Source organism: Drosophila miranda, chromosome 2, assembly GCF_003369915.1.
Source record: "Drosophila miranda strain MSH22 chromosome 2, D.miranda_PacBio2.1, whole genome shotgun sequence".
In the NCBI taxonomy this organism is placed as follows: Eukaryota; Metazoa; Arthropoda; class Insecta; order Diptera; family Drosophilidae; genus Drosophila; species Drosophila miranda.
The window spans coordinates 32,523,590-32,549,642 of NC_046675.1; the positions used below are offsets into that span (position 1 = coordinate 32,523,590).

The 26,053-nt window shown below is 41.1% G+C and overlaps 3 protein-coding genes across 8 annotated transcripts in view; 1 reads left to right on the forward strand and 2 right to left on the reverse strand.

The window, feature by feature from the left end:
- Positions 1–17,676, reverse strand: LOC108156207 (organic cation transporter protein). 3 transcript variants are annotated; one of them, XM_033388564.1, is made up of 7 exons: positions 17,539–17,676; positions 2,850–3,153; positions 2,561–2,788; positions 1,888–2,146; positions 1,403–1,820; positions 838–1,344; positions 1–776 (listed from the first exon to the last, which is right to left on the reverse strand). In XM_033388564.1, exons 2-7 carry the CDS (start codon positions 2,946–2,948, stop codon positions 533–535), a joined length of 1,755 nt encoding a protein of 584 aa, XP_033244455.1. In that variant the 5' UTR covers positions 2,949–3,153; positions 17,539–17,676; the 3' UTR covers positions 1–532. The 3 variants fall into 3 exon arrangements, with proteins under 3 accessions (XP_033244455.1, XP_033244456.1, XP_017143035.1); XM_033388565.1 differs by lacking the exon at positions 17,539–17,676 and adding an exon at positions 8,559–8,827; XM_017287546.2 differs by lacking the exon at positions 17,539–17,676 and adding an exon at positions 5,372–5,924.
- LOC108156209 lies at positions 12,674–20,984 on the forward strand. 2 transcript variants are annotated; one of them, XM_033388568.1, is made up of 4 exons: positions 12,674–13,133; positions 20,391–20,512; positions 20,575–20,731; positions 20,792–20,984. In XM_033388568.1, exons 1-4 carry the CDS (start codon positions 13,115–13,117, stop codon positions 20,902–20,904), a joined length of 411 nt encoding a protein of 136 aa, XP_033244459.1. In that variant the 5' UTR covers positions 12,674–13,114; the 3' UTR covers positions 20,905–20,984. The 2 variants fall into 2 exon arrangements, with proteins under 2 accessions (XP_033244459.1, XP_017143036.1); XM_017287547.2 differs by lacking the exon at positions 12,674–13,133 and adding an exon at positions 19,582–20,332.
- LOC108156206 (anoctamin-1) overlaps positions 18,837–26,053 on the reverse strand; it is a 9,151-nt gene continuing 1,934 nt past the window's right edge. For 2 of the 3 annotated variants that reach the window (XM_017287543.2, XM_017287545.2), the window contains exons 2-15: positions 24,147–24,525; positions 24,022–24,090; positions 23,818–23,889; positions 23,413–23,573; positions 23,185–23,353; positions 23,014–23,134; positions 22,839–22,950; positions 22,215–22,773; positions 21,950–22,153; positions 21,426–21,887; positions 21,193–21,368; positions 21,022–21,127; positions 19,444–19,582; positions 18,837–19,381 (exon numbers count right to left, since the gene is read on the reverse strand). In XM_017287543.2, the coding sequence (XP_017143032.1) occupies positions 19,188–19,381; positions 19,444–19,582; positions 21,022–21,127; positions 21,193–21,368; positions 21,426–21,887; positions 21,950–22,153; positions 22,215–22,773; positions 22,839–22,950; positions 23,014–23,134; positions 23,185–23,353; positions 23,413–23,573; positions 23,818–23,889; positions 24,022–24,090; positions 24,147–24,525 (2,923 nt within the window). In that variant the 3' untranslated portion in view covers positions 18,837–19,187. The remainder of the gene's footprint in view (positions 19,382–19,443; positions 19,583–21,021; positions 21,128–21,192; positions 21,369–21,425; positions 21,888–21,949; positions 22,154–22,214; positions 22,774–22,838; positions 22,951–23,013; positions 23,135–23,184; positions 23,354–23,412; positions 23,574–23,817; positions 23,890–24,021; positions 24,091–24,146; positions 24,526–26,053) is intronic. The other variant, XM_017287544.2, reaches the window with a different exon arrangement.

The following is a 26,053-nucleotide window of genomic DNA, read 5'->3' on the forward strand; positions in this document are numbered from 1 at the left end:
ATTTTTTGTGTTCTTTTAAATTATTTTTGCATTGTATATTTTATACGATTTTGTATAGGTTTTTTTGTTTCTCTATATAGTAGATATATAATTATTATCAGTTTTCTTTAGACGATACTTTTGTTTCCATTTTGATTAAAGATCGAAATCAAAAAATAATATGAAGTGAATATTGAATAGTTAGGGGAGGGAAGGAGGCTTACACAATTATGTATTTACATATGAAAAACTCTTAGGATTAAGTATTCAAAAATTGTTTCATTTTAAGTGATGTTTGTGCCGCTTAAGTGTTAACTATACGATTCCGTTCTTATACACAATGGGAGCTTTTGGAAAAGTTACAAGCTAGAGGTTTTTTGTAGATTAAAGATATAGTATGTATATATATAAATCTCTATATAAGAAAAGGCTTTTGAGCACACCACAATGCTTTTGCGTAGGCAATTGTTGGGGGGAGTAGGATTTTAGAGGCAAATACAATTGTTTAGCTAAACTAAAAACTAAATGAAACGACAATCCATTCCTTGCTCTTTCAGTGCTTGGCATCCTTGAGGGCCTGCTCCTCGCGATCGGCATCGATGAGGGACTGCTTGCGCTTGCCATTCGATGAGGACTCCATTTGCTTGGCATCGATCAGCGAATGCTTGCGCTTGTACTTCTCCAGCGCCGAGTCGGCCTCCTCGTCGTCGTCGTGGTTGTGCTGGAGGCACGGGAAATCAAACATGCGCTCGCCCTTGCCAAAGACCTCGCCCTCCTCGATGGTGGTGGGTAGGCTCCTGCAAAAAAGGTACGACATTTAGACACATTCCTGATAAATACTCCATTAAATCCACTCACCTATTCAGAGTCTCTGGCAGCAAAAGGCACACGAAGGATCCCGCAAAGAACAGCACTCCCAGAATGATCGATGGAGCCGCCTTGAAGAAGGTTCCCAGCCAGAGGATGTAGGGCGCCAGGAAGGATGCCGCAAACCCTGCCACATGCACGGCGGCCACACCTTGTCCCCTCACACACGTGGGAATGAGCTCCGTGGCGTACTGGGAGCCCGACTCGTAGGAGATGGCCACACCAAACCTTGCGGCAATCGTCAGGCAGGCAAGGAGTATGGCATTGTGGTTGTGCTGCTGGTATGCGATGGCTATGCCAGCGGCGGCCGTGAAGAGGCCACCCACCAGCAGGGAGCCCGAGGCCATGCCCTTGCGTCCAATGCGGTCCTGCAGCAGGACGAGGAGTATACTGGAAGGCAGCACGGCCAACGCACTTAGCGAGAACATGATGAACGGCGAAATGCCCATGCCCTCGACATTACGAGAGACAGCATCATAGCAGAGAGTGATAACCATGCTGTAAAGAAGGATTATCATTCCTTGATCTATCAAATGGTATATATCTTATAGCCTACCTCTTGAAGAACAGAATAAGCGTATTCTTGCGCATTCGCGGCGTTCGGAACATGTCCAATAGCGTTGCAGTCTTCTTCTCATCGCCGCCCTGCATCTCGCGCGTCATCTGGCAGTGGCGTCGGAACTCATCGAACTCCGCCTGGGTCACGCGACATCCATTGAACTTTGCCACGCGCTTTAGCCGCACAATGGCCCCATCGATGTCGTTGCGCGTCACCAGCCACTGAGCACTCTCCTGCACCACGAAATAGTACAGCACCACCAGGAGGATGGGCAGCGAGGTGCACGCGAGGTAGATCTGCCAATGGCCCGCGAGTACCGCCAGCCAAGGGGTGAACACGAGACCCATACAGTAGAACAGACCCACGGCCATATTGAGACCCAATGTCCTCATGCTGGGGCGTATATATTCGAGCACTGCACAGGGGAAGATTCACGTTAGATTCATGTTTGATTCATTCTTTCATTTAGCTGTGATTCCTACCTATAATGTACATGAGATAGAAGTTCGTGTCTGCTGCCAATCCGGATATAAATCTGCAGAGTGTAAAGGTGCCTACACTCTTCGTGAAGATCGTGGAAAAGTCACCGGCGAAGCCACAGAAATTTGAGAGAATCAACGCTGGGACGCGTCCTATTTTATCAGAGAGGAGGCCATAGAAGAGCGTGCCCACGACGGATCCAATGAAGAACAGCGACTGGCCAATACGTGCCTTGTAGGCGGAATCACAAACCCAATTTAACTAAAGGAAAACAAAGGAAAAGGATCATTACAATGGTATGTGCTCTATAAAAAAATATCTATAGGTATTATTTAGAATTGCTTTAATCTTCTTCAATTGTGATCTTCATGGGATAATCTTTATTTAATATTGATTTTCTTTTGAAAGATGATTTTTATTTGAGAATAAGGAAGTTGATCCCCACTCAAAACGATCTTTCGAAAGTTAATCTCCAGGTAGGTGATCTCTATCTATTCAATTGATCTCCAGGGTTCTACAATTTAGTGGATCTTACATTAATTATTCTTAGTAAAGCTGATCATTACTTCAATTGATCTATAGAGGTTATCTATTGTGAAAATTGTGTCTCTTGGAAGATGATCTCCATTTAAATTGATCTTTAGTAGATCTGTATTTAATCGTTGGCCCTCTTACCTCTGTGTTCATTGATCTATAACCAAAATCATAGTTATAGATCCATCTCTCGCACTTTTCCTGGCTGACAGTGGCATTATGGCCGTTGATATCCTCCAGGCGGGTGCACGAGGGTTCCTCGAACTGGGCATAGATCTCGGCAATCTCCTTGTAGGTCATATTCACCAACTTATCGTGATAGCACCAATGATCTGGCACAAAACTAATGACTGTCTGGGTAAAGTAATGCTGGAGGAATATATCCAAATATCATTAGAAGTTATCTTCAAAAGAGCAAAGCATTACCTACCATCGATACGATGATATTGATAAAGCCAAAAAGGGCAAGAATCATGAATTGATAGCGATTGAAATCGCCACATTTGGCCAAAATCTGATCGAAATCCATATTGAAATTCAATTAAATGGGAAATCCTTGGGGTTTTATTTGTACTCTTAATGATGTGCAGGGTATCGTGAGGCTGGGACGTAGTTGTTGTGACGTTCTTGTTGCTGTTTTGTGTTTGTTTTTTGATGTTTTTGTGGGTGGGGGAAACGCCAGTGCACTTCACATTGGCTTCTATCACAAATTACATTTGTTCCTTTGGCTTTGTCTGAAAGATATGGAAATATATATAAAAGGTCATTGAACGGCTATATCATTTAGATATATTTTAGATACAGATGCAAGATATTTTGTTGTTTTTTTTTGGGATGCATTTAGATAAGATAATCGCATAAAAATAAAGAACATTTATATGCGACGCTTGGCAGACAAAGAAATTAATTAAATGTATACCAAAAATAAATCAAAAAGAAAGAAATTGCGATTAGAAAGCAAAGAAATTTTCTTGGAAAAGCGAATAGCCGCCAGCTAATTCCAAAATATCTTTCCTCTTTCCGTGGAAAATTAATTCAATTATGAGGTAATTAAACGGAAACGCACATAAATTATACAAAATAAGGTAATTAAGGAAAGGAAATACATTTCATTTCGGATGATTTGTAAAGTTTTCCACATTTTTATAGAATTTTAATGTTTTATGCACGTAAAATCATTGGAAAAATGGAAAAAACTTGGAAATGAGGGAAACTTTTAGCAGTTTTAGACAAAGTACAGCTTCTTCCTTTTAGTTCTTCAAGGAAAATCATGAGAAATCATTGCAATGCCTAGGAACAATGATCTAATAACCCTTTTTTCAGACTCAACAACTATTGTTTTTTATTTGTTATCGAGTCCACGTTTTTCGCTCGCTAATTGCTCTGAAAGGGCAATAGAAATGTCATCCACAAATAAATAGATTCATTTAACACTTGGATCGTTACATTAGCGAGAAAAACAATTGGAAAAACGTATTTCCCCCACTCCTTACGTACAAAAAAACATATGGGAAGAACGATTAGGATCGTATCCAATCACTGATTGGGCTATAAGCTAACCAGTGACTACCGTATGCTAATCCCAAAGATAACACCCAAAAGATAGCCCAAGCGTGTGGCATGTGTGTCCTTTGTGGCATGGCTTGTTGAATGAACTGAAATTAAGGCCAAATTTCATCACTTACAACCGCTCAGCAAACAGTCGGCTGGCTGGCTGGCTGGCTGGCTGGCTTATCACTGGGCACAAATATTTATATAGACGTTCGTTTTGATAAAAAAAAGCACACACAAAAACGACTAAAAATATATAGAGTAGTGGATCGCTGACTAATCGTAGAGACTGTGTTCTGGGGGGCAGACTGTTGTCAAGTAGCACTAAATCGACGTTCAATAGGGGCTCTAGAGCCCCCTGGGAGAGCACGTGTCGATGGAAATGGAATCACTCTCTTTCTGCTTTTTTTTTTCTAGGAATACATTTGTGTTTTTTACGCTTTCGTTTTTTTTCTGTTTTTGCATGGCATGGTTTTGTTTTTGTTTGTTCTTATAACTAAAATAAATAAATACAATTTTCGAAAGCTTCATTTGCATATATTTTTTCGGTTAAATGCAACTGGTTTGCCGATCTCCCCTCCATTGGGGGCTCCCTTCTATTCGTAGTGCCACGCGCAGCCCCAAGTTCTCTCCTAAGAACTGAAACAACATTTTGTTGAATAAATGAAAACATTTCCAAGGTTTCTTCTGATTACACAAACCAAATCACGTTTAATGTTGGGTTTTTCAAGGTTTTCCAAGCATAGACTAATTGCTTTACGGCTGCTTAAGTAAAATTCTCAGAATATGATGTAAACTGTACCACATTCATGCATAAATATTGCTGGGGAAGCTCTACATCTATTCCTTGGGTACAAAAATGGGAAATCTATTCAAAGGGTGTGCAAAATATTTCATGGAAAACCTCGAGAAAATCTATGAAAAATCATCCATAGTTCTTATAATTTATTTTTCCAAAGATACCCTTTGGATGAATATTTTGTCACACTTTATTCCAGTTCCAGCATAAAGGAGGACATCCCTTAGAAATATTATAGAAAAATCTGCTTAAAATCCAAAAAGACTGACCCCATTTGTACCCAAAGATTCCCTGCCACACAATGTCTTCCAACTTTGTTTTAGTTTTCCACTTAGTTGCACCTTTAATTATTTAATCCGTTTGCATTAATAAAACACTAAAACACAAAGTGGTCCCCAAAGAAAGTCTTGGGTAAACTTTAAAGATAAAAATTACACAACAGATTATCCATAATTTATCACTTAACGAGTCATTCTATGGCCCAAAGAATGCACATAATCTTTGGCACAAGTTTCACTTATCAAAAAATTCAATTAAGATAAAACTTTAAAAGATGATATATTATTTAAACATTGCCTTCAAAAATCATTATCTGTAATTACCTTAATATTCATGGGAAAAGGAAAACTCTTCTCTTCATTTGGTTGTTTCCACAAAGTGTTGTTGTTTACGAACGATCCGCCCAAAGCGAAGCAGCCAAAAATTGAATGTTGTTTAATTTGAAAACAAAATTCTTGCAGCGTAGAAACAAGAGAATTTCCCTGTCACTTAATGTTTATCTCTTTCAAAATACAATCCACATATACGTATATATCTTTAGAGATTCTATATTATAAAGTTCAAGGAACGCACGGATCAAAACTGATGAAAATCTTTGATGTTTGTTCTGCTATTTTCGAGTAATTATTCAGTGATTTGTTTGTCCCGGACAACGCACACAGGCCACCACAACCGAATGAGTATTGTTTTTTATAGTTTTCCCCTTTTTTTTTGTTGTCTGTTTTGTTTTATGTTTTTGCCGAATTATGTGAGGGGCACCCGTTTAGGCCCGTTTTGTCGGCGGCCGACGGTACAATCTAGAGCGTCGTAGTACGTGCGATGCGATGCGATGGTGCGTTGTGTATCCACCGAATGCTCCTCACAGACTGAACTGCCAAATGCCGACTCGATTGTTTATTAAAAAATGACAAACAGCTGTTCTCGAACACGCTCAGAGAGCGTTCCGCGGAGAGTGGATAAGTAGAGGGACTGCCTGGGTGGGATGGGGCTGGGGAGGGGCTGTGACAAGACACGGGTCGTAATTAAATTCAAAAGCTGTGAAAAAGCAAACTCGAGTCTTGATTTTTACGAGCACCACACTCACGGGGCACAAGGCGTATACTTGATTGGATTCGATACGATTTCGATTTGATTTACATCCCCATATCCCCCTACATATATCCCCCATGTACCTCCCAACGAACGAACGAACGAACCCTTGTGATCTCTAAATCTCTTGAGTCTCTGCCATGAAGGAAATTGCCCTGCTAATTGTTTAAACAAATTCAAAGTACGAATCGGATGAGTCGTCTTTTATTTAGTTGCCCTATAAATAAGTTACGTTTTTGCGTTTCTTGCGGTTTATCTTTTGCTTCGATTTTTGGCCTGAAGATTAGGCAATTTCTGCTCACAATAATAGAAGTCACTGGATATATCCTACGATTATATACGAGTATCTTTCTAAAAGCGGATATTCCTTTGGGCTGATTCATGGTCTGATTATTTTGCTAATTGTTTATACTAAACGTTGCATTAGCTGGCCATTTTGTAACATGTATTAATTATTGGTCTCTTATTTTGGGACTTTTTTGAGGTCGCTTTCTTTTTTGCTGGTTTTTTTGTTTTTGTTTAAATGCGGTTTTTTTGGGGTAGCCGGCGCCAGCGAAAACATTTGACAAATTGGCTGTCACAAAACCGCAAAAGCTACTGCCTTGAGCAACGGGTAAATAAATAAACCATCTTTATTTAGTTAGAGACTAAGCATAGAACCACTTTGCTGTGGGCCTGGGGTGGGAGAAGACATCTTGGTCTTGAATAAATATTTTTAAACATTGTGCTATCTTAAAGTTTAAATCAAAAACAAATTTGAATGTTGGCAATCGACTTTTGGGCTTTGAAGGAAAGGAGATTAAAGGTGGCGAAACATGTGGGGACTCCTTATGAAGAATTTTCAGGTAGAAACGAAACTTTGGCGAACCTTAAGCGAACCTTGAGAATATTGGAGAGAAAGCGGAAAACATTTATGTACTTATCGGAGAGATCGAAAATAAGCCGAATATAAATCAAATTTAAATCCAAATTTCAAGCAACAAAAAGCTGACAATTGTCGAAGAATTTATTTAAGATAATCTTGAAAAAAACTATTCTAATATTTAATAGATAATAAAGAAAGTATGCGGTCATTTTAAAACCTTCAAATGATTAGAGAAATACAATGGTGACTCTTAAGGCAATTATTTGTTCAAGCCCCAAGAAAATAGCTATAATAATAAATTATTCCCTTTTCAGTGTTCCCATAAGAACTTTCTCTGAATTAGAAATCGAGTAAATGTATAAGACACTTCAAAATCTGGTAGATAAAGTACAGAAAGCCATAAATAACGCAGCAATAATCGGAAATCAAAGCGCAGGTGTAATGATCTAATGCAATTATAAGCCAATAAACTTTTGGTAAGGCAACAAAAAGATGGAAGGCAAACCCACTACTACTGCGATTAGATAATGGCCCAAAGGCGGCAGACATCGGAGCACTTGAGCAGCAGCGGCAGCCGCAGACATATGGGACAATTTTTGGGGTTCGCGGCTTAGTGGAGAGGGGAGGGGAGGGGAAAGTGCTAACGAGGGAGTAGTACTCGAACTAATACGATCATGACTGTGAGTAGTACGTGGCGTAGTGGATCCAAAAGTCAATGCCATATCGCACTTTCCCCTCACCAAACACGTGCTTCGCTCTTTTCTGCGGCAACTGTACTTTTTGCTACTTAATGGATTCAATGGATCATCGGGGGGGAAATATACATACCAATATAAACATTACCCTTGCATTTTTCTTTGTCTACGAGAGACAACAAAAGAACAAAGAAAAGCCCTAGCCGCACAAGTCTTTTTTCTAGGGAAATTCTTAAGACAATCGCCATATTACTCATGCGACATGTTATCCGAAGCTTATACTGGAGGGGATTTTCATTGAATTTCATTGAATGACTAATCTTTGGCTCAACTTTTGGCTGATCTGATCCTACAATCATCGTATTTACACTCCCTATCTAACTTTTACACCTACTTAAAGAAACAACAACAACAAGTGCACAAAAAATCCAAAAGGCGTTAACTCTTTGGCTGTGTATTAATTTAATAAATCAATACAAATAATGAATAGATTATGCTTATGCAAAGGTGTTAAGCCAATTTGAACTATAGTTGAAGATTTATTTTGGAGCAAAAGCAAACAAAGGAGAAAATCTTTGACTATTGAAGAGATTTATTTAATTTTGTCTTGTATTTCAGCACTTTTAATACTTTTTCTCTTATTTTCTGCCCAAAAACACTTTCGGAAATCCCACATTTAAGGTCCTTGAATCGCGGTTTATCTTTTTTTAGCACTCGAAATCTTTAAAATTCACAAAAACTTTAAATTCGACCCACAAATATCGTGTTATTGTGGTCTGCTGGTGCTTTATTTTCACACAAACTTGCGAAATATTTCGAAAATGTTTTTTTATAATAATAGTAATCAAGGATTGAACTTACTAATTATAGTATAATATTTTAGTATCTATTATGAACAATCACATTTTGCGTTGATTTTTGAGGTGGATTTATGTTTGATTTTCCGCTGTATTTGCAGCTGTTTCTGCCGCTGTGGCGGTTCCTGTCGCGGGGCGAAAGCTGGCGAGAGCAAAAGCAACAGCACTCCCTCCCACACTCTCTCTCTCTCGCGCGCGAACAGCTGTTCCTGCACGCTTGATCTTGTCGCTGCGTTTGCTGTCGCTGCGGCTGCTGCTCGCGTGACGACAATTGAAAACGGTTTGACTTCAAGTTCAACGAATGTGTGCGGTTTTAAACGCTTTCGCGTGTGCCTCCTCTGCCTGGTCTCTGCCTGAGAGCTGTAAATGTACTTGTAAATGGTAAAGGTTTACACTGCACTTTCTTTAAAGAAGAACCAACGCGACTGTGGCGCGCTCTCTTGCCAAGCAGCAGAACATACGTCTCTCTCTCTCAGTGCAAAATAGCAAACGTCAGTGGTGCTCTCTCTCTGATGCTCTCTCTGATTGGAGTAGTAGATATGTTATCCCTTTCGCTTGCAGCCATAGACCCGCCTCTTTCTCTGTCTTTGTTTCAACTCCCACTCTCTCTTTCTTCCATTACGGAAATGCACATGCAAGTCTTTTGCTTGGCAATAGGGTGACGTGACTCTCCAGCAGATAAGAAATACTCGCAACAGATCCAATTTCTCAATTGATTCAAATGTTCGCTGATTAATCTTTTATGACAACATTTCTTTTGTTTGTTTGCTTGCGGGGATATTATTATTCCATTATAAATAGATATGAATGCATACAGAACTGTTGGCATCAATTAAGGCCCCATGGAAACATAAATGAAAGTGACAAAAACGATTATCAGAGGGGGAATATGATTCAGGGAGGTAGGGGTGACGGACGGAGATGGGATTTAAATTCGATTCAAATGCGGGTCTGTCATAAAAGAGAACCAATATTTAAAGATCTCAAAGTACTGCTATAAACAATATTATCTACTATCTACAGATATATCTTTACAATCCAAAAGTCCACAAGGCTTATAGCTCTCTGTAATTCTACAGATACAAAAGATCCAACATTCAACTATTTTCATGCCGAACATAATACTCAAAATTTGCACGAAACAAAATTCTTCCATAGAAAATCGTTGGCAACACTGAGAAATCCCCCCGCAAAAGATCCCTCCCACTGATAAGAGGACACACACCGTGCAAAAACATTGATAAAGCACTCCCTGCCTTCCCCTTTCTCTACATGGCTCTCGTTCTTGCTCGCTTGGTTCTCTCTCTGTTTCTGGTCAAAGTCATCGTTGAGTCGGGTGCTGTTGGCCCATCCGAACCAGACTGGTTTGTGTCAGTTGTAACCAATTACGAGCCACATTCGAGGCATTCGAGGCATTCGAATTCATGACTCGTACAATCAGCCATACAGCGAACTATGTATATGTACAATTTTCGTACGTTCTCGTATGCTCGCATCGCCCGATAAATGGCGTCAGCAATGCTCAGTCTCGTTCTTCTTCAGCTTCTTTCGGTCTATAAAAGAACGAAATATCATTTCTCTAGTAACCCCATTACCCTCTGGAGATTGGCCTTCCCCACACAACATTTTTCCAATAATCAGCAACAAGTGGCGGGGTAATCACTTTTTGTGTTCTTTGCTCTATCCAGAATGTGTATCTGTATTTATTACTATCTCTCAGGTTTATTAGTACTCGAATTGCTTCCAAAGAAGATAATTCTGTAGGTTTGATAAAAGTACCTTCAAAAACCATGAAATATATAACAATTCAAAGAAAATGCCAGAAAGCGATAGCCATATAATCGTTGTTTCTATTCTTTATTCTTCCCAAAATCCCATGAATTTCCATGTACTCTATTCTATTAGGATTATAAATAGCCATTCCCCTAAAGAACAGGAAATATCATTCTATATCTAAAAAATACCAGTCAAAAACCTTTCAAATTCCATCTTGAGATTCTTGGATCATTTCCTGAAAACTTTCCGCCCAAAGTTTTTGGTCATTGACCCAGCGACAAACACACACGGAACCTCCTCGCAAGCCTTGAAATTTATTTCGCTAGAAAAAGAAAGAAAGCCGCAGACTCAAACTCAAAAAAACAACAAACAAACAATCAATTATTGCATAAACAAATCGATGAATGAATGAATGAAAGTGTCGAGTCAGGAGACAATTGAACCTACGGGCAGGGCACTATGCAAATGATGTCATAAGCGACAGCCGACGCAGACCCGCACCCAACCCTTTAGCATGAGGAGATCGATGCGATGCTGCTGTGACTGTACCGCCAGCATAAACATTGGAAATATTCCACAACAAATTAATCAGAGGGGGGATACGAGTACCCGGTACCCCAGTGCCACCATAAAAACAGAGAACTTCCGAAACTGGTATGAATCGGATCGAGACCGACATAAACAAAGGTTTACCTTTTGAATCATGTTCGTGCGTGCACAACAGCTGATTGCCAGACAACAGACAGACAAAAACAGACCCCACACCCAGACCAGACCCCCATTAACATTTTACAGTCGGTGGAGACACTTTCGATCGTTTGGGAGGGGGGGCACCAAACACGTTGGACAACTCTTCTTTGAACACAAATAAAAATAGTGCAAAACTTTTGGGACGCCAGAGAGACCCGATTTTTAATGGGCGCCCGACGTCTCCGGCATTAAAAATTTATATAATATATTTGTTTATCGTTTGCGGAAAAAACAGTGCCACACACGCACACACAGACAAATAGAAATCTATGAGTTTTTATCATTGAAAATAAATGAGTCAAAAACGTGACAACATTTTTTGTATTTTTTTAGAGTTCAATTTGTTTGTTTGTTCTTTAAGCTATGCGCATAATTGGTGGATCCAGAAAAAACAAGTTCAGTGCAAACCTCAGGCATCAATCATTATGGATGGAGTACCCCCTGGCCTGACACTCCTCTGAATTAGAGTTTGGCATCGTATCGGTCAAATGTCATTAGTCCATGGGGGGCTGGTGGCTGTCTAGGAAACCAGTTACAAATCTCAGCTATTCCGAAACGAGTTATGAGATCAGTCCAAGGAGATTGCTTCCACGAAAGCAATCGAGATTATCATCTGTACGAGTATATGCATATAAAATAATATACCAGATCCAACTGGTTCCCCAGTCGTAGACGTCCAAGATAATAGTTCACCGCCGATCACTGCGTTTCCTTTCACCTATAATTGCTTGGGTAGCACTCTAAATCCCCCAGAGAATGTACTTCTCTGATGGCAGAGCACTCTTAGGCTCAACTTATATCTACTTAAAGAACTGATTGATAATTGGGAAGAGCTTCATTCTATCTAATCGAATTCCTGGGCTTCGTAGTAAAGCAGAAAACAAAGTATTTCCGTCCTTTCCCCCTTAGATTCGATTTTTCTTTAATTAATTCCGTCAGCTCCTTGTCCCACAATAAACTTTCCCATTTTCGAGTCTTTAAAGTCTCTCCTTCTCAGGGGAAACTGTGCACACAACAGCGGAACGCCCATTGACATTTCAAAGTGTTCGCGCTCGTGCTCCTCCTTCGCCTCCCTAGAGCGCCACTTTTGCCACTTTGTGGACCAACATTGCTATTATAATATTGGCCAAGGCCAGAGAAACGTATATATGTGTGTGTGTGTGTGTGTGTGTGTGTGTGTGTGTGTTTGTGTTTGTCTTGGTCATGATCCAGAAAACTAAATCGAAACCAGTTCGTGGGGGCACTGGGAAAGTAGGGGAAAACCAAATAGAAAACGTTTCCTCGATACGCGTGCATTTTCACATAGGATATACGAGTATGTACAGTGACAGGCGCAGACGATTGCATAAATTCATTAATTGCTATTTATAAGACCTCCCCAATCTCTTGGCGACCAAATAAATGTGCAAAATAAATAAATCGAAGCGTAACGGAAAAAGAAACTGAAACAGAGAATCGGAAACTTTCCACTCGCCTGCGAGAAACCATTTGCATGATGCTGCTGCAGCAGTTGTTGCTGCCTGTCGTCTCCTGCTCGAACTGCACTTCAATTGTCGTCAATTAATTGTTGTTAATTTACACACACAATTTCATAGCACTGCACTTCGGGATATTGTTTAAGCATAGAATGGCTTCGTCTTACTATTCCACCTCTCCTTTCCTCAAATCCCATCAATTTGCCGTTAGTTTGTTGCCTCTTATACAATTCTGCACTACGGTTTACCATTCGTCCCGTACCGTGGCGACACTTGCATTGAACTGCAGCAACAGTTTGACGGTTCCGTTCCGTGTTGAACGTCGCGTCGCGTCGCGTGTGCTATATATGCTAGCTATACGAGTATGCTACACTATTTTTCTATTTTCTGTTTTGTATGGCCTGCTGCCCGTGTGAGTGCCGTCCGTTGTACGACTGAGTGTTCGCCAATGCTCGCGCCGCCCGTCAGGTATTCAAAATATCGGCCATGACTTTGGCAAAGAAAAACTAAAACAAGTACCCGCAGCAAGGAAAGTGTAAGGACTGCCAGATGACCTGTAATGGCAGGAAGTGTCATAGGTATGTACATGCTGAAATAGTGTAAAAAGTATTCCAAGCATAAAGAGTGGACCTTAATATGGGTCACTTTACAAATCTCTCTCAACAGTTATCTATTTTTATTGCCTCTCCTCTTTCTTTTACACATCAACGTCTGTCCAACATACCCCCGCTTGCAATGTGCAAGTGCTGGGTACTATCATATTCTAATTTATTTTGTAATGCTCTCTCACGTTCTTTGCCGCTCACTTACTCTCCCTCTCCCTCTCCTTGTGTCTTTTGCTTTTCGCTCAGCTGTCTGCTGCTGCTGCTCGCTTCCTTTGTTGTTTTCCTTTCCTGTAATGCTAAGGAGCGACAGAGAGTGCAGCGAAACTGCGTTTTAGATCGCCTGCGGAGTTGGTGGTGGTTGTGCAGATTGAGAGAGGGATTAAGAGCGTGAAGTTGGCAAGGTTGATTTAAATGAGGTGAGGCTTTTTCACATCTCTCCTGTAAAAGTTTCCTAGTTTTTCGAGGCCGCATATCTCACAGGACCGTACTCCCTTGACACAAAGAGAACAAAAGAGGATCTAGTAAAATATGAAGTAATTCCTTACCTTGCATAAGTGCATAAATGCACCTTGGAATATCAGGGCATCGTTTGAGATCAACCCACCCCAGTTTAGAGTTCGACAAACTACGCAACAAGAATTTCGGCAATGCGTTTTCTCCGCTGCACCAAACAACGCAATAACCCCAGAGAGGGAGGAAAGGTAGGCCAAAAATCTTCCGCTACTAGGATTAACCCTCGTCTCTACCCCTCCCAGGCACACGCACAGCGAAAAGGTGAGAGAGAGAGTAGTGCAGCAATAAGTAGTGGAAACTGATTAATGCAGTTCTTTGTTAATAATTTATGTGGATGCGCTATATTTGCTCGAATTAACCAAACGGAACCGGTTCAATTTGCGCTTGATTTTTATGTTTTGTTTTTTTGTTTCCCCCAGCCCACCGATGACGTCAGCAGTTGTGTAGTCTTTACACAAAAATCAAAATACAATTTTTGATTTAATTATTTTGTGCGGCGAGGCGATTTGTTTGAGAGCATTCACCGCGTTCATTCGGACAAGAGCGTAACTTTGATAAACACTCTACCTGGCGGCAGAGCAGAGACGTTGCCATGGACTTTGATTAGAGGTGGGCGCGTGACTCGTAAATCAGAGCATGATAGAAAGCCCGCATTGACATTGAGTATCTAAGAAATTTCGGGAATGGAAAATATATAGAGAGAAAGAATCTCAGTACTTTGGGGAAATTATTTCTTATCAGACATTTTGCTTCCTAATCAACTCACGCTGCCATCTCTAGCGACGACCTTCACATTGAGCTACAGAAATGTTTTATTTTCGTGGGATTTTGAATTCTTGGCAGCGTCCAATGAATCTGCTTACTCATTTGTTGACTCTCATCGCATTTGCTACTACCTCTATATAAATATAATTAGACGCACACGTTTCTATATTTGCACTTTAGATCCTTTTAGACCATTAAACTCAAGTTTTTATAAGACTACTACATCATATCATTGCTAATAATGACGATAAACGAATGCCCTTGCTTAGATATCGTAACATTTCCCTTGATTTAATCAATTCAAGGCCTTCTGCAACATCTGTTTGTAATTATTATACACGATATTAAACAAATGCGACAGTTTCGCTTGTCAATATAATTCTGTATGGATCTAGAAAACTAATTTGGGAAATATGTACATACTATGTATTTCTTGAATTGCCATCTTTCATTCGCTTCTACTATATTCATTCATTAATTGCTGAAGCAAACAAATGTCCACTGATAAGAAGTGTTCGTTATTTGCCTTCAAAAGTGTGACACTTATCAGTTTAATTTGTTTAACAATCACCACACAGTATCAATGAGGTATTAGAAGTAGCTTTCAAAGTGATTTGTGGCTAGAAAATAGGGGGAATATTGATGGTTGAAGGTTTCAGGAAGTGAAGAAATAAGTGAAATGCCTGGGGATTAAAGAGGATTTTGGCTATTCAAAGAGATAATTGATTGGGAAAATGATTTAAAAATGGAGGAATGAAGCAAAGGGAATGAGGGAAGATGAAGATACATAAATTTAATTTAAAATGTGATACAGAAATCCTTATTTTTAATGTTTAACGTTCCCATTTCTCATTTAATTCAATTAATTTCCCTGACCATTGAATAAGCTCTAACTTTTCTGGATAATTCTCTGTGAATTATTCGTGTGACTTAAATCAAAATTAGTCATGCTTATGCTTGGATGGGTTTTTCTGTTTATCGGCTTTCGATTTATGTTTCCGCTAATTTGGATGCGAATGCGATGCAAAATAACAAATTAATTAAGCCTTCGAATGACGCAGATTGTAGCAGGGCAGGGGTCTTATATTGTTTTATACCGAAACCCGATCGGCTTTCACCCAGGCAATCAAAAACAGAGGAGTCCGAGTAATACTCGCAGAAACAGAGGCAATAAATCATCAGAGCGCATTGTGCGTGGTGTTTTCTCGTGTATAAGAAGTGAAAATTACTATCTAATATATTTTACAATTGTGCTAACCAAACGGACACACTGCGGACCCATTGGTATCCAAGGGGAAAGAGAGGTGGTCTCGGTCTCCTGTCGTGCGTCCATAGAACTTGACATCGCTGTCTTTGAGGGGTTCTGCAGGGGGAATTCTATTTATAGAATAACTCAAGGACAGTCACAATATACACAGCCAGAGCAGACACTGCTATAATTTATAAGCAGGCAAATCGCGTGCCGCATGGTGATATATAGGGAAAAGTTTCGGGTAGAAAATTGCATACAGAGAAGAACCAGACCCCGACCCCCCGCCCGTCAAATTATGACAAAATATTCCATGCGTCAGTCGTTGCTATGGATTCCTTTCCAAATTCCATCCATCCATTCATTCATTTATCCTCCACTTGTTGGTTCCTGTTTTGTGTTTGTTTGGCTTCTGTTTTTTCCCATCAAAGCAATTAGTGTTCGGTTTCTGCTTGGGTCTTTGATTTTTTACACATAAAATGTGGAAGGAATGGGCTTATATAAAATGTGGGAACTTACTGAACAGATGATGCTTACAAAAGTGTACGAAATATAAATTAAATTAGCAAATTTGTTGCACAGTTTTTTGCACCCCATTTTATTTCACCGGAAATGTTCCGTTCGAACAGCATGGCGTATACGTAATTTTGATGAAATTATTGCTAAATATTCAGATACAAGCGGTTTCTGGCATGATAAGTGACATTTCAAAGGTTAAATATGATGTATTAATTGATGATTGTTCCATTAAAATAAAAAATCCCAAGCTTAAAGATAATTTTGGGAGCAGAAACCCATTACACCTGTCGTATGGGTGATTTTTCCATCAGAGTTCACTGAAAGAAAGAGGTTATCCCCAATGGATTTGCTTGAATAAGGTTGTCAAAATGTGTTTCATTTCATATTCATGCTGCCAAAAGCATTAACATCAGCAGAAGCAGCAGCAGGCAGCAGCAGCAGGCAGCAGCAGCACATCATTATTCAATGTCAGAACAGTAGATCCAGGCGCTGAATAAACAGAACAACACGAATACCAGGCATGCCAACCAACCTCCCACGACTAGGACATGTTTTTGCATTATTTAGCACTCTTTTAAGGAGGTAGTCCATGTGTGTACAGAGCCCAGAGTGTGTAATCCGAGCAGGAAGAGGGTCAGAGGTTGATAGACCCGAAGGGTAATTAGAGACCACGACCCACACGACAGCTGGCGGGCAACCAAATCCCAAGTAAATAATTGAAACGACTTTGCTTAAGCGTTTCCACGCGGGGCACGGTACTGGCACTTCTCTTGTGTAATTATTGAAATAATATTAAATTTTCTCGGAAAACGGAGTGGCAGATGGTTTAAGTGGAGGTTTTTCTTCTATTAAATCAATAAATTAATCAACATCATTAACATAAAGGCTAGGAGGCCCCCAAAAGTTGTTCCTTTATTCTTGTTCTTTTGTATCGTTTTTTAGCCTTGCGGAAGGTCAAGGAACCTTTTGCTGCTGATGGCAGTCAACGCTTTTGATGGGTATCGTTGGCCCTTAGTTGGATTTCCATGGCTGTCACAATACAACAAAGAACTATGCACTCCTCCTGCCATTCCGAGGACACAAAGGACACTGGAACTGTCGCAAATCCCACATCCTCAGATGGGTAGGGAGAGGCAGAGGTAGAGGGATCAAACGACACGTTTTCTTTGCTTGAAAATACTTAGTTTTGCCGGCTACAAAAATCGATAGCTGTGAGGAAACCACAAAAAAGAACCTCATGACTTGAACCGCTCTAAAACGTTTTCCGTGTCATTTAATTAGGATTATAATAAAAGTAAATTAGTAGCAGAAGCTTTTGCAGTCATAACTCACCCAAAAGATTCAGCGTTGACCCATGGACACCCGCTGGAAAGCTGCCGGGACACTAGTCAGTCCCTAGGGAAAGGCACCAGGAAGGCACTGCACACTGGCCACAGCAGAACAACCGGAAAAACGAGGAAAACTGCAGTGGCAACGGCAACGGGAACGGGAACGAGAACAGCAAACGGCAAACGGCCATCGAACCCCGCATGGCGTTCGGTCCTGCTTGCGTTGTTGACTCGGAAAATCCGTAAAGTAAACTGAAAGCCAACCTCTACCAAACCGGAATCGAATAACCGGGACAGCAGACAAATGCCGCGTATCACTCTCGGGCGAGCGAGCGCTTGTCCGTGCGGCGGGGCTTTTCTCTGCGGCGGCGGCGGCACTCTGCACTGTGGAAAACGAGGCAAACGAATGAAAATTTATTGTTTGTATGGCCCGCCATCGCCATCGACAACGCCATGTGCTTGCTGGCTGGCGGGCAAAAACAGCTGAAAGGCGTCGTGCCGCCCCGACGACGTGCACACGCTTTTCTCTAGTGACGTCATTAATGCGACTCATGCGCAGCCGACGAGAGAGAGAGAGAGCGCACACTTTTGGGGGAACTTTTTCATGCTTTGGGGCACACAAGTGCATGCTTGTTGCGCCATTTGCCATTGCCCCATGACGCTCTTTGGCTAAAAGAAAAAAAAAATTAATAAGAGGGATGGCGGGAGAACCAGGGCTGGTCGATGGCGTCACAGAGCGCTACTATGAGAATAGTAGGGGATATCGATACAGGCTATCATTGAAAGCGTTTAGAGAACAGATATTCAGAGGCCATAATATTTTATATACAATCCCCAACGAATGCTCTGGGATTCTTCAAATTGGAATCTATATAAGTATTATACGTTTTTGAGGTTTTTCACTTCTATAAAGCTTCAGAGAAATTCCCTAAATCATTTTTTCAATGGCATAATGATACAAATGAAGTAATTCTATGGATTATGGTGGTTTGAAACAATATCAAGCTAGTAATCTATAAACCTCTTTAGTAATCTGTTTCGAACTTGATAAATACATCGAATAATGCATTTAGAAACTGAAACAATGTTTTACAAGCGATTGAGCGACTTATCTTCCTAAATATATAATATATACCTGGGAATCTATAGGAATCTACCTCCAAAATGGTTTCCAGAAAATCGTTTCATTTAAAATATATTTTTTATTATGATTATCCAACATTAAATAGAGATTTCAATATACCAACATCAATATACATCATTGCGATGAATGCCATAAATATACATATTTTTTCTATCATATAAAATAGAGAGAGAGCCTGAGTTCTATAACATTTGGTGAGATTCCTTCACTAAGGAGGAGATTAATTGCCAATTATTTGGCACTCACTGGGGGGGCGGAGGGCACTCCTTATACTACTTTTGAGTCTGTTTTAAAGCATTTTGTAGTAAAAAAAGATGAACCTATATAACAATTGTGCAAATGAGTAAAGCTTACAACCGAAATCAACAATAGAGTCGAAAATTAGAGGCTAATTAAGTGACTGAAAGGAACATCCATAACACAATGAATCACTTTTAAACGAAACTTAAGGCTAGAGATTCAGTTTGAGGAGCATTTGCATTTGTGCCACAATATTGAGGAGCATTCCTTTAGGCGTTTGCGCCTGCAATGCCTGTGAGAGGATCCGAGAGATGGATGATGGCATCGAGTTCTACTTGTGTGAGATTCTCGCTGAGCAGCTTCTCAATGCTTATGAACTTGGCATTGGGCTCTTGGATCGAAGAGACGTCCACTTCCTGTTCGGGGGAGGTCTGTAGAACCGAACTGCTGCGTTTGGCGCGCTCTGAAAGAAAGATTTACACTTTTAGTATAAGAAAAATCTATAAGGAGGGATTGTTTCCTTACCGAACCGCGCACGATGTGCCTCCTGCTCGATGATAATCTCATTGGTGACATAGACCTCGCGACGGATTTGATCCCTTAGCTCCACGCTCATGTCGGGTATGCACCAGCGCACCAGAATCATCACAAGAGCCACAAAGTTCTGAAAGAAACGAAGAACCATATTTCATCATCATGTCATCACCTGTCCATGATTTGTCGTTCGTTTTGGGGTCACAGCCCCCAGAAGCAGAAGCCCTATTCCTCTCCTCTCAAGCGACAGTAAATGCAATTGGCTAAGAAGGGCTAAGACAGGTGTTAGCCTCAACCCTAATATTTTCGGGGGAATTGGGAACGCACTCGCTTCCCAAAAGAAACCCCATATCGAATGAAACCAGCACATGCACCCCCAACATAGCATAGATCGGACTTTGGCAGCAGCATAACCAGCGAGAGAGAGAGGCAGCAGACAAAATGTCAAGAAACTGAAAATAGAATAAAATGGAATGCCAACTAAATGGATAATTGGCCGGCAGGGCACATTGGCAGTTCTGCACGAAAGTTGGAACATTTCAGACAGTGGCTTTGAATACTTCGAGACGAGCGGACGTGTGTGTGATAGCAAAAAGGATAACCAAAGGAATATAGGATTAAAAAACTAACAAAAATTAATAATAATAGGCTTTTATCTACCAATTTCCAAAGTTCAAACCCTTCAAAATGAAATACTTTGAATTCCTGAGCCTATCCTCAGTGGGTCTTAGCATAGCCATCCTGGACATCCTTATAGCATTGAGCATACTCGGTCCCTCTACCTATTATCTGTACTTTGATTACTTGGATATCGATAGATGGGAACAGACCAACGATGTGGAGGCCTTGAGTGCCTTTGGCACATTCGTTTCCACTTTGGGTAAAACATAAAGAAAAACTAATTTTAATTCTATGCTAAAAAGGAAAACCTTTTCCAGTGGATTATCTCTGGGTGCGTGAATTCTCGCAGGTCTTTTACATGACTGCCACACTCATTATTTGGGTCAAGGCATTGATAAATCTGGCAGTGGCCTGCCTCCTAGTCGATGGCATTAAGCAGGTGAGGGCATACCACTAAAAATATAGAATAATCTCTGTCTAAATGATTGATTTTATCTGCAGAAACGACTTATTTGCATTGCCCCTTGGCTGATCAACACCTATCTATCGATGGCCGTGGAAACTGGCATTTTTGTGAGCCTGGAACTCCGAATTGATGAAGTCGATGCCGCAGTGGATCGTCGGATAGCGCGTAGTCTCATCTTTGGCGTATTTTTAGGTAGGCTTTCACATGATTTATATCCTTAATTTGAATTTTAATTGATTTTTCTCTATGAAGTGCTCAATGCATTGCTTTCTTATGGCATCTATGCGCTCTATCGGAAGCTAAAGTCTACACCGAATGAGAATATTGAAGCCATTCAACAGAATCCTCATACATTCAATGCCTGAAACTAAGTATCTCTGAGGGATTTGATTTTTAAAGCTGTCTTAAAGCATTTATAGGTAAATAAAATGAGATTAAAGGTGGACTGCTTCTCTGCCTAAGTTTCTAGTACAGAAACTCACTTCAAAGACCACCACAAAGCCCAAACGACAGGCCAAAATGATGTAAAACATGCTGCTTAAATTGTATTTATCCGGCGATGAGGGCGGCAACCGAAAGTCTGTGTATCTGAAAGAAACAAAACCCTTTTAGTGTCCCATTCCATAAAGCAAATCCTCGAGTGCATGCCATACTTGCACGATGTGATATTGGAGAGATCGCCTGCGAGGCTGTACAAAGTGGGTGAATCGGAGACTTTGAATTCGGAGAGAGTAAAGTCCAGGTATCCATTCAGGGTGCCATCTTTGGAGACATAGTTGCGGTAGACCAGTCGAGGAATCATATCCGATGTAAAGGCAATGATGAACCCCTACAAAATACACTATTTAGAGATGTTTCTTAGAGGTACTCTCCTGCATCCACTCACATTTGTGATCACACTTAGCTTTCCTATGCAATCCAGTATCCTGTACCACACGCCAATATCCCTCACACGCTGCGACACAGGCCGCTTGTGGTGTGTCAGCAGTTTCTTGGCATCCAAACGCATTTCCAGTATATTATTGAGCAAGGCAAAAAACGGGGCCAGCGGAAAGGCGGCCACAAAGATGGTCACAAATCCGTATTGCAAAACCATCTCCAAATATTCGGGAAACAGACCGCGTGCCCCCCAATCTAGCAGCTTAAAGTCGCGCATCCAACGCTCGTCTTTGGTTTTGTCGGGATTCGGGGTGTTGTTGAACAAACGGGAGAGGCCCACCTGAATGGCCAGCACTTTGCGCCAGAACATGGGCAGATATACCTCGAGTATCGTGTTGAAGGCCTGCTTGCCCACCATGATGATGGCCAGCTGGATGCAGAGCTCCGTGAGGCATCCACCAGAAGAACACTGGAACAAAATTCAGGGAAAGATTAGCTGTTGGAAGGATACTCTTAGTGGTAGGGACCTACCTCCTCCTGTCGATAGTCAAACAGTTTGTTATACTCCCCTGGATGTCCCACAAATTTGCCCTTAAAGAAGGCTATATAAAATATAGAGGCATAATAGTTAACAAACTGAAGCAGATAGATCTTGAGAGTCAGCGAGTCATCGAACTGCGTTTGAGTGCGCCACATTTCCAGCTCTGTGAGGTACTCCGCCAAGTGGCTGTACATCTGAAAAGCAAAGAATTCTCTTAATACCATTCCAAAAGAGTTTCAAGCGGCACACACTCACATAATTCAGGATATAGAGCAAACACAGATTCACAAAGGCCGCCGAGGCTGTGGCCAAAACAATGGCACTCGAGGTGGTCAGGGGACTGGCGCCCACTTTTAGAGCCGCCAGCATGGACATGCGGTACACCACCACCGCCAAAAGGGCCACAAAAGCCAAGGCAATGAGCAGCAGCACCACCGAAAAGCTAAAAACAGTCGCTGGCAGCTTCATCCGCCAAAAGGGAACCGTCGGCTCCTTGACGTTCGTCACATAGTCCACTCTGGTGGGTGGTATGTGCTCCAACTTGGCCAAATACTGCGGCCTAGGGTGCTCCTCGTGGACATCAAAGCCCGTCAGATCCCAGCGATGGGTTATCTCCGCGGAGTAGCGCTTCCACAGCTCCAGGAAGAGGGTGGCCCAAAAGGACATAAAGACGGCAAAGAAAACTGTGCTGGGATTGTCGATGAGATACGTGACCTTGGCATAATTGCAGGTCTCCTTGAGGTCCCAAAAGTTACACCAATCACAGAGGGGACACATGGTTATATTTGTATTTGCACGCAGGCAGATATCTTTGCTGCAAATAAAAGGAATTTCCAATTAGTTGGGGCCACGATTGATGGAAGAGAAGGCAAAGCTTACACGGGCACATAGTTCTTGAGGGAGAACCAGGAGTATAGAAAACATATCACACCCACAATGGAGGCCAGCAGCAACATATAGGTGTAATAGCCCAACCAGGCAAAATACAGACCTAAAGAGAGGGGAAATATATACTAAGGAAGGCTTTCTTTGAACATAGCTGCTGTTTCCTAACCAATTTTGACGCCAAAGTACTCCTTGATGTCATCTAGAGGCTGATAGCGGTACCATTTCTTCACAGAAGCCCAATGTTTGTAGAGAAGAGCTCTCATGGTGCCCGATTCGGTTATTTCGCCCTGAAAAAGGAAGTTGTACGATCTGCTATATATATTTTGGTAATACTCACATCATGCAATGGATATGCCGCACAGTAGCCGCCCTCTGCAATCAATCGCTCAATGCCAAAAGCCATGTCATGTTGATTTTTGGTAGGAAAACGCTGACGATCCAATATAAACTCCACAATGCGCGACCTCACGGCGGTGGTAAAGAAGCAATCCTGTCGTATATCAAAGCTATCCAAAAAAGAAGATAAATTAAACGAAAAATGGTTAAGGTACTTCTTCTAGCTTACAGATACTCCTTGTCGCGACTGTAAATGGCAGTAAAACGATGCGCTCTCTTGGGGAATATATGCTCATCCACATGGATATTCCGTAGGAAGAATTGGCAAACGGTTTTCAGACTAGAAAAGATGCTTTTTGTCGAACGATTGACCACAGACATTCCAGGGATCTGTAAGAGTACCAAAATACACATTAATCTGAAGGAAATTGAAGGTTTAAATTAAGATAGTCAAAGCAAAGGCTTACTAAAGGGTATACACATATATATTCAATTGATTATTCTACAACAGATGTTAGGCACGGGATTAGGTTTCTTTCATACATCAACTCACAGCAGAACAACATTTAAGCCTAAGTTTTAGAAGTATTAATTGTGTAAAATATTTAACTGATTCAACAACGTCTGGGCCAACCTTCTTGGACAAGTATTGAGCCGCATTCTGTAGACGGTTGGTTCTTTCATATATACGCAAATTACACAAGGACTAAAAACACAGAAACATACAAGAAATCATACAAAAACAATAGGAATTTTCAACTGAATTTCAATCAAATTTTGTTTCAGGTCCCAAAAGTCTTTAAAGAATTAGATCTGAAGATCGAGGGACAAAACGCACCTCCTTCATGGGCATCCGTAGCTTAAGTATCTCCGCATACCGACGCAGCACCTCCAAAGGGGCATGGATCTGAAAAAAACAAACACCCATTAAGTAGGTTTCTTTTGGAGAAATTCAAGGCTTACCTTCACGAAACATATCTGATCCTTTTGGCTTGTTTCCACCTCGAGGCCCTGGCTCACGAGATTCGCCTCGAACACCCGTCGCTTCTCGGTATTCTCCGCCTCCGTGGGCTCATGGGCATTGATCCTGTAGGCCAGCACGAAGTCAATAGAGCGCGTGCAGTCTTCGAAGAACAGCGATGTGTTGATCTCCTCCCGCTGGTAGAACTCCCTGGGGCAACTGCATTCGCGTTCATCGTAGCCATTATTTCCCAAAGTGGGTTCAGTCATTGGCAGCAAGGGGCTTGAGAGATGATTTTGGTTCCTTGGCTCGGAGGACTTCTTTTTGCCATTGGCCAGGGGCCCGGCAGCAGCGTCTGGCAGTTGAAGCGTGGAGGCGTTGCTGTAACAAAGAATGGACGTTCAGGAATGGAATGCTTTCAGTGTTTCAGGTTATATTGGGTAAAACAGTTTGATGTCCATTAATGTCCCTACAGGACCCACCCCCCGCTTGGCGTGTTAATGTCCCACCCTCACCTTATTTAGGTCACTCCCCGGGTGGTTGGAACCCCCTAGGCAACTATAATCTGAACGCGTTGAGCCATTTAATGGCACACACACAATTCACCCACATGACATCAGTTAATAATTTCTCTATTTTTCCTTGGCTTTCATTTGCTTATACAGCAGCAGCAGTCTGTTTCCATCTGTTTAGTCTGTTTCTAGTATATTATTTAAAGAACCAAGTGCAGTGCCTCACATTCAGTTGATAATGTGGCAAAAACATTTGCAAATAATATATGCAAACACTTGATATTTGAGCGCTAGAAAAACAGCTCAGCTCCTCGTGTGAGTCGGTCTTTTGTGGAAAAAATGAGAAATCTCCTATGATTCACGATTATATCTGATCATAAATAATACAATACAAAATGTACCTTAACTTCCAAAGTGCAATCGAATGAGTAATTGAGTAATCGATTCCAAAAAGAGGGACATATTTTAGAAATATGCTGAATGGTGGTAAATGCTGAAGGCCATGAAGGAGGCTGTCAATTACATTATCCTCCATCATTATTTTATTTATAGGTGTCCAACAAGGAGATAAAGTCCAGTAATTACACTTGTTGATTCAAAGCTAATGTGAAGAGGTACAGATTATTTAACGCAGAATGGAATGAGGCTGGGGGAAACCACTGTACTGTATAAGTAGGAAAAATGTTTATTGCCAGTGATTAGAAATAGAACAGCCACCGGAAAAAACCTAAACAGCGAAATCATGAAAGGAAGGCCATGTCCCAGTGATCGAAGCTTTGGATACCCTGCAGATATGGTATAATTTGCTATCATTCCTTTTGGAATTCTACAAAGAAGGGAACTTTGTCGTCATTCCCCTTCCAACCTTCATAAACCGCTCGTTTAAGCTTTATGTTTCCCTTTGTTTCCTCCATTCTCTTCTGTACTCTTATTTCGTGTGTGGCTCGGCTCATCAAACATTCATATTCATATTTTACAAACTTTTCAGCCTTGGACGCGGCGATTCATAATTATCTTCAACTTCTTTCAAAAAAAAAAAAACTCAATTATGAAAATGTACACACAATTTGTTATTGTTATTGTTTTTTTCGTAGGCCCACACATTGAAAATTTTGGCATTTGGCTTTAATCAAGGCCAAGAGAGAGCAAGACAGAGTGAGAGACACTAATTTATTAAACAGTTGTGGCGCTGCTTTTTCGAATATTTGTCACCCAAGGAAGAGCAGAGCAGCGAAAGGTGACGGAAAATTGTTTCCCCGAAATTTTCTTATATAATGTATGCAGATATTATGCTATATGCTATATATGCATGATCCGTTTAATCATCCAACCGACAAGATCCGCAATACTTGAAACACACGCAGTACACACACACACACACACCAGGAAACCGTTGT